Below are 17640 nucleotides of genomic sequence, written 5' to 3'. Positions count from 1 at the left end.
TTGGTTCTGAAATATGCTAAATGTATTTCACTCCATATTCTTAGCACAGTGCCTGGCACATAGCAAATACTTAACAAATGCTTATTGATTCCATCATTCATAGTTATTCTTGAGTATAAAGAATCTCCACATTATCTGTCCAGTGAAATTCAATTCTACTAAATGTCTATTATGTGCAGAATACTACTTGGGGGAAATAGGAAGAATATTTAGATAAAACATTCTTGAACTAATGAGACTCAGTTTAGAAAGGGGATAAGATAAAAACACAAGATTAACAATAATACTCAACTGCACATTATCATAATAACTGCATTACTTGTTTTGACTTTTACAGTTAAAAACCTCAGATGGCAATACAAGAACCCTAAAATATCTTAAATATTACTTTATCTCAATTTCTGGTTGGTTCCAGTATCTTACTGGTAACCCTTAGGGCTTGTTTTACTTTGATTTTTGTTAGACTCTCTTTAATTTTGATTATGTGAATAAACATTTCAGTACACATCATCAAAAATGAGTTTCAAACTCATGTTCCTTTTTTAAAAAATCATTTTTTGTGACAGAAATAAAATGAAATTTCAATTAACATGATTAGATTTCTATATATTGAATTCATTTTCAAAGAAAAATGCCCCTGAGATCATGGATATTGACATTTATAATTGTTATGTGGAAACAAGATGCTATTTCTACATCTCTCGATGTCAATATATAGATATGTATGTATAGGATTATATATATATGTGTGTAAGTATATACTCATATATGTATGTATATGTATAGGTCCATGTGTATATATGAATGTGAAGTATACTTGTATATGAACTGTGTTGTATGTGTATAATGGAACCAAATAATCTTTAAGTCAGTATGACTATAGCATAAATATGAAATATATTGGAAAAACTCTATAGACTTACTTCATAATGTTCATAATCATCAAGGTCAAACTTTTCAAAATTAAGGAAACCATACTGGATTGCCTAAAATTTAAAGAAAAAGAACTTTCAAAAAGGCAGATAATTACAGACAAATGTGAGCTGTGTAGCTTCTTGATATGTCTTCAATATAAAAAGTCTGTTATAACAGTGTATATTTATAAGGGAATGGAAAGTGAACCTGTGATTTACTGGTCTTAGAAATTTCCTAGATGAGAAAACTATCTCTACCAATGCAAATATCAGCAACTATATAGGCTTTTAGAGTTGCTTAGAGAACTGAAAGATCAAATCAGGGTCACACAGCCAGTGTGACAGAGCCATGAATTGACCTCAGTTATTTCTGGTTTCAAGGCAAACTCTTTATCTACTATACCAACTGCCTTTCAAACTTCCTCAGAATTTATTATATGACAATATATCTAACTGCCTCAGTTTTTTAAACTTTATTTGCTCTACATGTTCATTTTAAAATTTTATGCCATTCATGTAAATCTAATTAGCTATCATTTCAGAAAAATTATACCAAGTAATCTACCAAGAGCATGTGGGTTAGCATGTGTCTTAAAAAAGGACTGGAAAGTTCACCCTTGTATAACATTCTTTAATACTCTTTTGAATGAAATTTATGAACCATGAAAGAAATAACATTGAAAGTAATTCTACATATTTCATATATACCTTCATTTTTTTAAATTCCCAAATTATGAAACCAAATGTTCTGTGCGCTGAAAAGAAATCCCACAAATCAATATCAATATTAAAAATAGAAAAAGATGTCATTCTTCATGTAGGTGAATATTCTGTCCTCTAACCTCTATTTGAAACCCAGCAAGACACTTGTGATAATAAAATAAGAAACCTAGTATTTCTTAAAAAGATGAATTAAAGATCACCAGGCACTGAATATTTTTTTCAGGCTGGCTGAACTAATTAATAGACCAGCACTCACACAAGCATTTTTAATCATCATACGTAGAGTTTATAAAGGCAAAACTTATAAGCACAGGGTTATTAATCTTTTTTTTTGTCATGACTCCTTTGGTGAAGTCTGCGAAACCCCTTCTCAGAATTAAGATATTTAAATGCATAAAATAAAAAAAATCTAAGTGTTAGAAAGAAACTAATTTTTTAAAAATTCAGTTATGAAAATATTTTACAAATCCAAGTTTGCAGACCCCTAGGGGTAAAGATAGGTGAATATAAGTCAATTTTGAAATCAAAATATTCAAATATATATTTCTTAATAAGGAATTTTAAAAACTAAGCATTCTTAACCCCATCCAAATTCTATTATTCTGCAAACATATTTCTAAACTCCTATACTTAGACCAAATCCTTGTCAAATTTCTACTTATTAATTTACTAAATATGAGTATTAGAATTGATGTATCTCTGAAAAATTGACCAAAATTTGCTTTAGATAGGTAAACCTGGAACATATGCTGGCTTGGCTGTTTCCAACAGAAGCAGCCCAACTCTCTGGTGTGTCAGGGTGTGCCAAGAATTGTAAATCTTTTCTGCTGTCTGCAGCTGCAATTAGGAGGAGACACATTCTCTGGCTTTCATCCAGTGCTATTTTAAACCCAGCCTTTTCCTTCAGATTGAGACAAGATCAAGATATTCCCTAAGTGCATACAGCATGACTGCTGGCATGATGCATCCATCTGGATCTTCAGGTAGTTTGGAATAACCAGTTTCTAGATTTGACAATTATTTAACTTTTTTAAAAAATCTCTTTATGAGGATGATCTTCTTTTAATGAAAAAATCCCACTAATTATTTTTCTCTCTGAATATTGAGTAATCCACATTGATTCTTATAAAGTTGCAGCTTTTTGCTACAGAGACAAACATCACAGGCTATTATCTATGAAAATATAAATATCATTTCAATTATTAAGATGCTGTATAGTACAAAGACAACTTATTTTAATAAGGATTTCTTACACATCCGATGGACCTTTAATTACAAGTTCCACAAGTTGATAACATATGTGCAAAAAAAATTAGTAGCAATTTTAAAAGAACTGGAGTTATGTTAAAAAAAATTAATTGACTATCCAAAGTCCTCTATTATACCAGAATGATATAAAATAATATTTAAAAAGAATACACTTTGAACACTCGTGAAATCAGATAGCGCAATCTCTTAAAAAAAAAACAAAACACTAATTGATGAGCCTGAAAATGATGGATTAGATTTCCTATATTAAATCTTTACTATTCCAAAACAGCCCTTCAAAGTAGCATTATTTGATTCACTTACCTTATGTACTGCCTGAAAACAGTCGAGCAGTGTTATGTAGAAAGTGCAATTACCATAGGAAGCATCCCTGAAATTCCACAAATATTTGAATCAGTATCTTAGTTTTAATTCAAAAAAACCCCTACAAACTTACTTGTTTATAATTCCATCTGGAGATGGCTGAATCAAAGAGCTAATAAAAAGATTTTACCATCCTCCAAAAAGAAAAATTCCTGAATGGATTACTCATATCATTACAACTACATGACTTCTAAAAATAAATCCTCTTTTAATTTTTCTATCAACCACATCTTATCTCAAAAGAAATCATTACCTATTAGGATGTGTGTCTATGAAAATGTTGACAGCAAACTATGATGTGACAATGAGAGGAAAAGAGGAATTTTTTTTAAACATTAATGGATAATACAAGTAATTTCATGTTACTGTGGGATAATCTTAAACTCTATGTGTTTAAATCCTAAAACCTGTTTCAAGAAAGAAAAACTTCATTTCCTTTTGTTCAATGAAAAAATGACAATTACTATAGGTTCACATGACTTGTACTACAGATAAATGTGTTTTTCTTTATATATGCCAAAATACTATAATTTAAGAGAATAATACTTTAAAACCAAATATACTTTATAACATATATCTTTGTTCAAGAAAACAAGGTTAATGTTTTGTTGGGTGTGTAATGTGCTTACAAATTATTTTAAATTCAGCTTAAGGGAACTAAATTATGAAAAATTCTAATTTGCTTAAAATTATGCTTTTTAATTAATTTAAATCATTTTTCATGGCCAAAATAGGATTGTTCATAGTGTTATCAATCCTGCAAACAAAAAAAGACACAAATTTGCATTGGATTCAAATTGTATTCCTTACTTGGAAAACTAAACATTGTATCAAACTTTTTTGTACTTAAGTCTTAGGGTGTTTGGATACTATTTTATATAATACTGTTAAAACCAACAATAAAAAGGATACTAGTTAGTTGTTTTGGTTATTGCTATTTAATTAGACTGACTTCCATTTATGTGCTTCTCCTTTAAAAGGAAATGCATAGCAAAGGCTAGAAATTATGAAGTATAAGAATAAAGGAGATTAGATACAGTTATTAGTCGTCATCCCAACTCACCAGATGGTTTTGAATATTGGCTTTTCTAAGTTTGAGGATACTTCCTGTAGGAATTATGAGGATGCTACTCATAATTATTTTAAAATAATTCCCTTCTCTTCCCCACAAAAAGAATAATTTTTTTTCTTTAAAATTCAGGCAGATTAAATTTGAAGTAGAGTGCTATATAAACTGTATAATAATTGTTTCAAAGTCTTTTCTATAAAAGATATAGAAACTCATGTCTAACTGCCATTCTATGAAGTATTTCTCCCTATTCAGGTATAGATGAAGAAACATTAAAAAGAGAATTTTAATTTATAAATGAATTTGGAGATAAAACAAATGGTATCTGTATTGAGAAGGGAAGTTGGCTAACATTAAATAGAGGGTATGAAATGACACTGGCTGTGAGTTTTTTCAGAGCTTTAAAAATACTTCAAATTATCTATGCCTTTGTTTTACTATTGATACCCCTGTTAATAAATGGTATATTTTATGATTTTAATATATTTGATAACAGAAAATGAAAAGTTTTAATATAGAAAATTATCTATAAGTACTACTAGAAAAGGATGTTGATTAATTGATGGAGGATATGATCCTAATTTATTGACAAATATATTGAAAATTGATTGAGAAAATAGAGACTTCTGAATTTCCCTAAATCCGTGGTGCTTTATTTTTTTTAACATTTAATTGTAGGCACTCACTAAACATTTTGAAAGCCTTATCAAAATGTTTTAAAATGCATAAAATGAAATTATGAGAGAATTGAAATATATTTACAAAATAGTTTAGAAAAATAAAGAAATCTATGGATCCCAGTTTTAGCAATATCTGTAGTAGATTTTGGGATGATAGGATCAGTCAAGGATTAGACTAAAAAGCATTCTACTGGTGAGAATGGTTAACCAATGTAATTCTGTTACATGTAGTATTCAGAGCCCTTGATCTTAATATTATCATTGTAACATTTACCTCTCTTCTCTTAATTAACATCCTTTTTAAGTCTATATTCAAGAAGTCCCAAAGGTCAAGTATAAGGTACATTGATATTATCTTTAGTTCTGAACTGTCCATATAAATGGAGATTATTAATAGTTTTTAAATGTAGACTAAGCACAAAAGTGATTTTTCAAATCATAATGTAATCCTAAACTACAACATCATAATGACCTCCACAAAGACATTCTTAAGTGAAAATACAATAAAATCTTCAGTTGAATTTGACTAATTTAGATTTTTTTTTTTTTTTTTGCTGAGGCAATTGGAGTTAAGTGACTTACCCAGGGCTACACAGTTAGAACATATAGTGTCTGAGGCCAGATTTGAACTCAGGTCCTCCTGACTTCAGGGCTAGTGCTCTATCAATTGCACCACCTAGCTGCTCCTCTAATTTAGAATTTGTGATAATTTGGCTTGCACTGGACCAAATTTTATCTTCATATTCTCTATGAATAAGGATTACTAAACCTTTAAATATAATCACAGCTAATTTAATTTAGGCCTATTAATTTTAATAGGGTAAAAAAAAGTAGATTTAAAAAAAAAGACTCAGAAAGCAAGTTATTTTGAAGATACTACCTAACTTAGGAAGAATTCCAATCTATATTTGTAATAATCCCCATTTTATCTGAAGCAGTATTGTATTGTATAACATTAGTACAGTGGAAAGTCAAATTCCACCTCTGAGATATTTTATTTGTGTGATCCTGGATAAGTCATTTGTTTAATCCTTCTGAGCCTGCATTTTCTTATCTATAAAATGGAATTAATAAAATCTGTAGTTCCTAGCTTGACAGCTGTTATGAGACTCACACCAGTTTATGTGTTTCATACTTTCACAACCATCTGGAATGCATTCTGGAAGGAATCTCATGAGGGAAAATAGAACCACAGGGTCCATGTACTTTACTACTACTCAGTTCTATATATTCTATAAGATTAATTTTATAGTATAATCTAAATCCCCCTCTAATCTTATACATTTAATAAACTGGGAAGAAATGATTAGAAGATGGGATATCATTAAAAGTTTAGAAATACTAACTTACATCAGGAACTATCCACCCTAAAGCACATAACCACAATAGGTCTCTTGAGATTATCATTGTATGTTTGTTCAGTTGTTTTTCACTCAATTCTGAGTTGTGATCCCCTTCCATCTCTAGGTCATTTTACATATGAGGAAACTGAGGCAAACAGGATTAAGTGAGTTGCCCATGGCACACAGTGTCTAAGGCAAGATCAGAACTCAGGAAAAGCAATCTTTCAGACTTTGCACTCTTATCCACTACAACACATAATTGCCCCGTATTATAGCACAGTATAAAAAAATCATTGTAAATGTGCCCTGGTAGAGGCGAATTTCCACAATGGGAACTATCTATAACAATGAAATCATAAATTCAGTTTTTTAAAATTCATATACTATTAGAACTGGAAAGGAGTTTAAAGATCATCTAATTCATCTCAGGGTCACTGTTTAATATTAAGAAAAATGTTAAATTATATTCTGTTTGCTTTGTTATTTAGCAATACAGGAAAATATTTTCAATCTACCAACATTAATCTTTTTAAATTGATTCTTTATATATGGGCCAAATTAAGTTAAATGGAAAGTTCCATTCTCTAATAGCAGTAGAGGTAGGAACAATAATATAAAAGAATATGTAAATGGAAGCTCTTCTCTGCAAATAACAAGTCGATTTTTCAAAGACCTATCAGAATCTCTAATTTTGAAAAGTTTGCTAGATTTAGGACAAGTACTTAAAAGAAATAATGTAATTTTTTTAATAATAGTTTTCCATTTAGATTTTTCATTCAATCAGACTGACCCTCCTTCCAATTAATTCAAACTAATGAAACTTTTATTATATTGTACTTCAGAGAAACTATTTTCTTGGTGATTGTGACAAAAGATGCAAATTTTATGGCAAAATTGAGATGTTGATTTTTTAAAAAATAAATTTAATAGATAATTCTTTTCTTGAGTAAAATACCTGAACAGGCAGTTCTGCTGGGACATTCTTAGGGGCAAGACATGACTTTGTTACTCTGTGCCAAATTAATTCCTCTTTTATTTACTTGGTTTTCATTAGCTATTCTGTCAATCCCCAATTTTTTTTCCTATTTTTAACTGTATTTCATAGACCTTAAGCAAATCATAAATTTGTTCATTTTCCAGGATCCACAGATATTCCTCATGAAACCTATCACCATAAATAACATTGCAAAGAAGAGAAAAAAGTACAACAGCAGCACAGGTACTCATTTATTGGATTGCAAATTCTTGCTGATGAATATAACACTTTTCTGGTTCTTGTTTGGGCAACAGCCTCCCTCCTAAATGGCATTATTCAACAGCCTGTATATTTTTTTGCAATATAGGAAGGAAGAGGAAGAGAGTTAATCTTTGTACAAATAAGTCATCACTGAAGTCTGAACCTCCCTATCATCTCTTCCAACTCTGACTTTATAATCCATGATATTTTCCCTTTTTTGTTCCAAGTTTAAATGATTTCTGCTGACTTGATAATTTAATACTAGCCAGTAGGTATTCCAGATTTGGAAGTTCATGTCTATAAATGTTATAAAGGTCCACCCCATTCCTTATAATGGCCCCAAATTCACTAAATTATGGTCAGGATGGTTCCAAGTCTTTCTAAGGTTTGTTGGGGAGAAGATACACTATTGCAGGGTCGCTATTCAAAAAATTTCCAAATAGGTAGAAAATGTTGCTTGCCTACACTCAAAATTGAAATCTATGCTAAATGTCAATTAGAAGTTGGTGAAAATGAAAAATTTTTTTCCTATCCAAGTTCTGGAAACTGAAATCTATACATGGACTCCTTGGTCATCTCTCTTTGAATTCCAATTTAAGAACTTCTATTCTAGGGGCAGCGAGATGGTTCAGTAGATATAGAACATTAGACCTGAAGTCATGAGGACATGAATTCAAATCCAGCCTCAGACACTTAGTAGCTGTGTGTGACTTTGGGCAAGTCATTTAACCTTATTAGCCGCCCTCCCCCTCCAAAAAAAAAAAGAATTAGAAAATTATTAATGAAATTTTTTTTAAAAACCCTTCTATTCTAGAAGTGATACTTTATGGGTATCCCCTTTAATAATCCAACATCATCTTGATGCTTCAAAGAGGGAGAGAAGAATGATAACTATGAGAATATCAATATACACATGATGTTTTCAGAAGCAAATGCCTGATTTTGAATTTCTTTCAGCACTTTTATCTATATAAAATGATTGTTTTTCACAAGTATTTTACAAATAGCTAAGATAATAATCAGGCATTTTTTTTCAAAATAACACGCTAGAGTATGCCAATAAACATATTAGAAAGGGTTTTTTTTTTTAATTAACTTTCTATAAAAGCTGCACAAGTTGTTAACCATAGTAACATACGGCACTATTAAATATTTCTGCTTAAATTTATAATGACTTCTTCGAACTTGAAACTGTTATTTCTATCTAAGAAAGATATTACTCATATACCATGCATGGAAAACATGTTTTTAATAGTTTTTCCAGCAGTAATCAATAAGTTAGCACTATAAACTACTCAACTCCTTTCCCTGCTTCTTAACATTGTACACATAAATTGGAAATCACCAGTCTATGTTCAGAGAGCAGTTTTTGTCAGCAAAGGTCACTTATATATGGAAAAAATAAAACATTAACATAAAAATTAAATCTCTATTTTGTCTTCAAACAGTACTATATACACAATAGCTCAGCTGCTTCAACAAGCCTTCTTTCCACTTACTGGTTGTTTTTGCACATTTTCATCAAACAACATATCTCTGTGCATATTTACCAACTCTTCCCTTAAAAACAAACATCACGTGTTTCCTCCTTGTGCTAAGGAGGACAAAAACAAGATCTATGAAAGGGCCTGATTCAATATTCAAGTTTTCAAATTTGTGATTAATGTTAGCTCTGTAGCAAAGATGAAGTAAAATATCTTTCTCCTTGGAAAAGTGGTGGAAATGGATGTGAAATACTGTAAATACTTTTTGATGGAAGGCTGATTTCACTTACATTATTAAATTTGTTACAATGAAAAGCATATGCAAGAGAGAAAGATGGAAAAGAAAGTATATGTGTAGAAATGAGCATTATTTAAAAATGAAAGTGATTAAAGATTACAAAAATTCTGATACTAACCTGAAAGGAACATAGGATATATTTCCAACCAACAGCATCCTGTACGTATCTTCTGGAGATTTCTCCAAATATATTATCTAGGTTTAAAAGAGTGAGAAACAATGCAATTTACTCATAAATTATATGATTAAGAAAAACTAGTTAGCTATTTATAATTGATATTTCTGATAAGAACTAGCTAAAATTATTGTTCTATTTTCTACAAATGGATGCTTAAGTATGAAGTAGAGATACAAATTCTTTGAACTGTTAGCAGTTAACAAAGTTTATTTTCCCATGAAATATACACATTACACCTGCATTTATGAAGATTTTCTAATAGATTTAAAGAACAGGTATCTGCCAAAGTTTTGACTAGCAAAATAGTCAATAAAACAGAGCTATTTCCCCATCTAAACACTGTGATAGATCTAAGAATATCGTGATGTTAATAAAAATAACAAACCTCATTAATATTGCCAAAATTAATTTTATTTTTATAAATGCTTCAGCCCTAATTTAGATGTGATGAGCTAAGAATCATCTGCATTAATAAGTTTTAAAAGACAAAGCAATTTAGATGGAAATAAAATTTAAGAGTACACATTTGACCAAAGAAAGAAGAAAAAGCACAATAACCTCAGGGCAAAACTTTCTTCAATTTAAATCTAAAAATTTGGTTATCAGACATGGAAATCCACATTTTAAAAAAAGCACACACAGAGAAAGCATCGTCAATATTACAAAACCTTTCATCATAAGATTATTCCAGTCCTGACAATTGTCTATAATTCAGAAAAATGTTTTAATTAATTATTCTGGTAGAAAAAAAAAAAGAACTATATAACAGATGTCAGTGCACTAAACCTAAAACCAAAACTGCCAAATTCCTAGGTGTGAATTAAGATTGAAAACATTTGCAATTTGTTAACAAAAACAGGAAAATACATATTTGTCACTATTGACATAAATAGTGTTTGCAGGAAAACCATATAATCCCAATAAAACCATCTCTATTTCACAAACTAATCATATAAATTTTTTTAAAAAAGGCAAAAAGGTTAGCAAAAAGGAAGAATAGTAAAATATTTTAAGACTTTTATTACTTTTAAGCATATGAAAATTTCAAGAAAAACAAAAAAGTTCTTGCAGTGAAAGTCCTTGGCACTGTCAAATGCTTCAACATTGGGAAAGGATATAATTTTATAAGAGTAGATAAAATTAAAGAGGCATTCCTATCTGCTTTGCAACAAGGACCATGAAACAATCTTGCCTACCCATTAGACGGTCAGCTCTTTGAAAGCAGGGACCTTCTTTTCTATCCTATTTCCAGTGCTTAAATCTAAGCTTTTCAAGAAGCAGATATAATGTATGATTTTATGTTATTCATTCATATAAATTTGTTTTAATGATGTTATTTTAAAAATCATATAGCATCAAATTTCACCTAATCTCTCTTAGAATCTTCCTATTGCATCATTGGGCACTTGCTCCCTTAGAAGTAATCCTCCCCCCCCCCAAAAAAAGAAATAATTCCCTTTTATTATTGCCCATTATTGTAGAAGGCTTACCTATATATACAGAAACATGAAGTAGATTAACAAAAGCCTGGTCTGAGAGATGTCCTGATTTGAGCTATAAGTTGTAATTAATCAGAAAGACCAGACTAAGTTGTGATGGCCTCTCTTTTCTTGTGAAATGACACTGAATACAACCAAAAAATTCAAATACACATAGTCAAGAAATTAAATTTACTTTCAAATATTTCAAATATTTCAAAAAATCTGGAATCCTCCCTCCATCGATAAATTGTTTTATCAAGCCCTAAATGATCATAAATTGTGAATTCAATGTAGTAATAAAAAAATGTTTTACCATATTGGCAAAAATATTATAAACAGCTGTCTTCTTTTCAAAATATTACAGAGTTTTTTTTTTTTAACAATTAGTCAATGATAATTTAAAAGCATACACTATATATAATTCTGAGGTTCAAAATAAACAGATGTGGGAAATCTGTTACCTCAGGTTTCAAGGTCCTTTACCTATTGGCTTTACACAATAGAATTTCAATTAGCATTTCTAAGCTAACCCATTATTACTCCAGTTAATATTTGCTAGCATTCTTTATCTTTGTCATGCTCATACAGTCTAGTCTCTGATGTCTTGGAGAGATTCTGATCTTTCACTGAAATCTTTTGTTGCAATCCTCAAAATCCAGCTCACATGTCACCTTCACAAAGCATCTCATAGGTCTGTACCTTTCTTATCACTCTTTTGGATCTCTCCCATACATATGATATTCTAAGGTGAATTACAGTCATTTATGTACATGTCTTCTCTTGGTGAACAGGTTTTGGAACAGGGGGATGACATGGACATCTACTCCAACTCACTCATTTTATAGATAAAGACCTTAAAATTTCTAGAATATATCTTAGTCCATTAAAAAAAAAAAAAAACCCAGCAACTAGCATTTAATAATATCTGGACTAAATCCTATATCTACTTCTAAATTTAAATCAATACACCATCATTCATAGGATTATCTTTTGTCTCCTGACAACAGTAGGCAAAGACAAAACATATTTTGAAAATAGGATCCACTCTTTTGGACATTTCCCCTAGATATATCATATTCTAAGGTCAATTACAGTCATTTATGTCCATGTCTTCTTCCTTACTTGATGCTAAAAAGGATTTTGAGGAGGGGGGAAAAATCACACGGGCAATTACTCTAGCCCACACATTTTAGAGTTAAAGATCTCAATTTCCAGAATACATTTTGATCCATTTATACACACACACATCTAGGAACTAGCATTTAATAATATCTGAACTGAGTTCTGCATCTACTTCTGAATGAAGTGGTGACACATCATCCTTATCTTTGTCTTCTGACAACAGTAGCAAAGGCAAAACATATATTATGAAAATAGGATTAGCCAATTGTAAATCAAAGTATACACTATTCTCCCAAGAGTAATTATAATGTACTCAAAAGCTTAAGCTTCCCCTCCAAGACAAAGAAGGAGCAAAAAATTAAGCTAGTTCTATATGATTTTAACAGGGGGAATGTCACAATGGTTTGTAAATATAAAAATATTCTACTTAAAATGATTCTTCTAACTAAATTTCTCAGATATATTGGTAAAATTGCTTTTTACCATAAAATACTATGGGTCCCCTGGCTAGATTTCTCTTTAAGGAGGAGTTTCAGGAATAAAGAGAATAAATGGGGTAAAGTTGCTTGAGGAATGGGATCAAATGTTAAATGTTGAGAATGTTATTCACTTTATAGCATCCCTTCTCCTCAAGCATAAAGACTAGAAGATAAAGGTTCAGCTCTGACAGATCAAGGTGATAAGAATGTACAAGGTGTCACTTTAGAATAAAATATGTTCTCAGCACACAGAATGCATGGAAATACATTTACCCTCTCAAATACATAATACTTAATCCCTCTCAAATACATAGTACTTGATAGAAGTAATAGCAAGTTGGTCATTTATACCTCCTAACATCACAGTAAGAGAAAGTAAATTGTAGATATGGAGCTATTAAGTATAAAAACTTGCCAGTTTCCTGTATCCCCCTCAGGATACCTAATTGGGAAAATGTGTCTTGATTAAACTAGAAGAAACAACTGCCACTGATCAGTGGCCTTTAAAAATTTTTTTCTTTTTATTTATTTATTTTTTTAATAATTATAACTTTTTATTGACAGGACCCATGTAAATTTTTTACATTATCCCTTGCACTCACTTCTGTTCCGATTTTTCCCCTACCTCCCTCCACTCCCTCCCCCAGATGGCAAGCAGTCCTATACATGTTAAATATGCCACAATATATCCTAGATACGATATATGTGTGCAGAATCGAACAGTTCTCTTGTTGCACGGGGAGAATTGGATTCAGAAGGTAAAAATAACCTGGGAAGAAAAACGAAAATGCAAACAGTTTACATTCATTTCCCAGTGTTCTTTCTTTGGGTGTAGGTGCTTCTGTCCACCATTGATCAATTGAAACTGAGTTAGATCTTCTCTTTGTCAAAGAAACTCAGTGGTCTTTTAAAAAACCAACCTGGTTAATTCTGTAGTCCAAGGAAGAGCCAGCAGTCAGGGAAAAACCCAGTCTTTGAGGGGAAATGACTTCACTCCAAGAAGAAAAGTTGATTTCTCCTTCCTCCCTACGACTATCAGCTATAATGTTTTCCAGTAGAGCTAATAGTGCAGGAGAAGACTACATCCAGTGATTTAAAGTAGTCTCCACTCTTACATAGGTGGACCCTTCAAGGTATAGAGGTTATCATAGTGCTTTGCACTATGGGTGTTTAACAGTGTTTATTGAGAATAACTGCAAAAATCTTACTTACAGTTATAGTTTGTAGAAATCTGAACATATTTCATTTAGGACAGCACAAAAACCCAAAATGGATAGAAGGGACTTTTGAGATGGTTTCATCCCAATCCCTGATAGCAAGACAATGCTAAAATTAAAACTGAGAGGCAGCTATCTAAATGGTTCATAATTGGAAGAGTCAAAATTCATACTCAAATTTTTAAGCTGTGGCACGGGGAAAGGAGAAGGGAGTGGAAAGCAGGGTGATATGGTCATTTACTCCAATCCAATTATTTTTCAGGTAAGGACCTCAATTTCCAGGCTTAGAGAGATTATGAACCAAAGTTTGAATATGAATCCACTCTTTCCACTACACCACTTAGTTTTTTAGTACGAACTTGGGCTCTTAAAGGCTAAAAAGCTTTTATTATAGGCATTGACTACACTTAAAAAACCCTAATAAATAATACAAGTTCCATATATACATATATGTGTACCGGCATGTATTATGGATGTATATATGAATATATATGCACTCATATATAAAATGTACATATGCATACATAAATGCACATAAGTATATTTGATCATTATATTTCGATACAATACCTTTCCTTTGTAATCCTATTATATTATTTTGTTCTAAAGAGGGGTCTATAAGCTTCAGCAGAATGTCAAGCATCTGCAGAAATTATTCCAAAAAATTTCAGGTGAGGAAGGGTGGTCCAGTGGTGGTCTTTGTTACCAGAGAAGCCCCTTTACTTAACATTTCAACTACGTATATTTGTAGAATCATCTGTTCAACAAATATGGTTTTTAAAAAAAACATAGAAACACATATTGGGTTTGAAGTTGAATGAGCATATATTTTGTATCAATGCAGAGGGTACTGGAATAAAATCTTGGAACCTTGAAATATGGCAACATGAGTTTGAGGTTGTAAGACACCATTTCAGATGAAAATTTCATAAGAAATAAGACTGGGTGCAATAGATAAATATTAACTAGAAGTTTAGAACTGATAGAAAAAAATCTATCTGATTAGAACTGATATCTAATAAAAGGTGCCAGTGGAAACAGAAGATTGGACAAGTAAGAATGGATTACAGAAAGAAAAAAAGACAAATTCTGAAGAACATATTATCAAAGAACCACAGCTAGATGGCGTAGTTGTTAATGTTGGACTGGGTGTCTGGAAGACAAGAGTTGAAACTGCAACAGGTACTAGCTGTGACCCTTTTTTTTTTTTTTTTTTTTTTTTTTTTTTTTTAAACTTTTTGCCTCGGTTACCTCATTTATAATAAGAGGACAGTAATAGTGCTTGATTCCTAGGTTGGTATGATGACAAAAATGAAATAATGTATGTAAAACTCCTTACAAACCTTAAAAGGTAATATAAATGCTATTATTAGCTATTATAAAGAACGGAAAGAGAAAATAATAGTGAGAATAGCCACAGAGAAAAGAGAACAAACATGTTTTTTATCACAGAGACTAAGAGAGAAGAGCTTTAAAAGAAGAAGTGTTAGGATAATAAGCTATAAAAACCATGAAGTTGAATATAAACTGAAGATCGTGAGCTTTAACACAGTGAGGACTTTTATTCAATAGAATAAAAGAGATTCAATATTATAGTAATTGTAACAGAGTGGCAAAGCATTAGTACAGAAATAGAAAGACCACTTATTTTACAAGTGTAAAAGGAATTAAGAAAATTCTGTGAAACTGAGGGCAAAAAGGAGAGAATCACTGTGAAAATTAAGAAAATTCTGTGAAACTGAGGGCAAAAAGGAGAGAATCACTGTGAAAACATCTTAGATAAGAGCTGCCTTGGGGAGTAAGGGAAAGGAGAAAATTTTGGAATACAAAAGATTTACAAAAGTAAATGTAGAAAACTATCTTTACGTATACTTTTTAAAAGATTTATTTTTTCACACCTTATTATTTTAAGTTTTTAAAAGTTTTCAATATTCACCCTTGCAAAACCTATTGATACAATTTTTATTTTAAAAAGCAAAGTGAATAGGAAAAGAATTTTAAAAATTAAAATGCAAATTGTCTCAGAGGATGTTGTCAAATTTAAACTTGATAGAAGATGAACCACCAAGCTGCAATAGGCAAAAACCTAACCACCATTAGTTAAACATGGGGAGGAGGGACAAGCACTTATTTTCTCTTTCTCAATAAAGTAGGAGGGGGTTAAATCACTTGAGAGAGTATAATTAGGGGGGACTAGAAAAGAAGATTTGGAACACATGTTTTGTGGGCAATGTACTAAACTTTAGAGAGAAAGTGAAAAAGAAAACTGCACAGCTACAAGAGGATGGTTAGTCGAAGTTACTAGGACTTTGGCCTGCTTGGGTAATTTTGTGCAATACTTTGTTTTGCTGTAAAGATATTTCAGTTGTTTAGCTGGGAGCAAAAACACAGAAACTGGTAGATGACTCAGGCTTGAAAATTGGCATTCAATTTAGAATGTGACTGACAGCAGTACTGAAATGGTAACATGAGTCAAAGTGTCGTCAAAAGGGAAATAATGAAAACTGGGTGAAGAGAGAGGAGTCAAACTAGTTTAGAAAGAAAGGAGCAGAAATAAGGAGGATAATGGTAATGATCAAAGAGGTGAAAACTAAATTTGAGATTTAGGAAACAGAAATAACTATCTTTGTGATGACCAAGGGCAGGGTGTGGCTATGGGGAAAATTGGCTGACAGAGAATCCAAATCCAGGAAGAGAATAATTATGAAACTAATGTTTTACTGGAGAAAATGTAATGGAGACAGAAAGGAATACACTTTCTTTTCAGCAGTTCATGGAACCTATACAAAAATTGACCATATATTAGGACATAAAAACCTCAAACTCAAATGCAGTAAGGCAGAAATAGTAAATGCATCCTTTTCAGACCACGATGCAATGAAAATTACATTCAACAAAAAGCCAACAAAAAATAATTGGAAACTAAATAATCTCATACTAAAGAATGATTGGGTGAAACAGTAAATCATAGACATAATTAATTACTTCACCCAAGAAAACGATAATAATGAGACATCATACCAAAATGTATGGGATGCAGCCAAAGCGGTAATAAGGGGAAATTTCATATCTCTAGAGGCCTATTTGTATAAAATAGAGAAAGAGAAGGTCAATGAATTGGGTTTGCAACTAAAAATGCTAGAAAAGGAACAAATTAAAACCCCCCAGTCAAACACTAAACTTGAAATTCTAAAAATAAAAGGAGAGATCAATAAAATTGAAAGTAAAAAAACTATTGAATTAATTAATAAAACTAAGAGTTTGTTCTATGAAAAAACCAACAAAATAGACAAATCCTTAGTAAATCTGATTAAAAAAAGGAAAGAGGAAAATCAAATTGTTAGTCTTAAAAATGAAAAGGGAGAACTCACCACTAACGAAGAGGAAATTAGAGCAATAATTAGGAGTTATTTTGCCCAACTCTATGCCAATAAATTCGACAACTTAAATGAAATAGAAAAATACCTCCAAAAATATAGCTTGCCCAAACTAACAGAGGAAGAAGTAAATATCCTAAACAGTCCCATCTCAGAAAAAGAAATAGAACAAACTATCAATCAACTCCCTAAGAAAAAAATCCCCAGGACCAGATGGATTTACATGTGAATTCTACCAAACATTTAAAGAACAATTAACTCCAATGCTAAATAAACTATTTGAAAAAATAGGGATTGAAGGAGTCCTACCAAACTCCTTTTATGACATAGACATGGTACTGATACCTAAACCAGGTAGGCTGAAAACAGAGAAAGAAAATTATAGACCAATCTCCCTAATGAATAT

The 17640-nt window shown here is 31.2% G+C and overlaps 1 protein-coding gene across 11 annotated transcripts in view; it reads right to left on the bottom strand.

Moving 5' to 3' along the window:
• The window catches only part of CDC14B (cell division cycle 14B), a 99453-nt gene that overhangs the window by 32384 nt on the left and 49429 nt on the right, over positions 1-17640 (bottom strand). For all 11 annotated transcript variants that reach the window (XM_051996748.1, XM_051996752.1, XM_051996742.1 and 8 more), the window contains 3 exons: positions 9499-9575; positions 3210-3276; positions 924-986 (listed from right to left, as the gene is read on the bottom strand). In XM_051996748.1, the coding sequence (XP_051852708.1) occupies positions 924-986; positions 3210-3276; positions 9499-9575 (207 nt within the window). The remainder of the gene's footprint in view (positions 1-923; positions 987-3209; positions 3277-9498; positions 9576-17640) is intronic.

The sequence above is a fragment of the Antechinus flavipes genome, chromosome 1, assembly GCF_016432865.1.
Source record: "Antechinus flavipes isolate AdamAnt ecotype Samford, QLD, Australia chromosome 1, AdamAnt_v2, whole genome shotgun sequence".
Classification (NCBI taxonomy): domain Eukaryota; kingdom Metazoa; phylum Chordata; class Mammalia; order Dasyuromorphia; family Dasyuridae; genus Antechinus; species Antechinus flavipes.
Note: the sequence above shows the minus strand (reverse complement) of the source record. Positions and strands in the feature narration are given on the sequence as shown.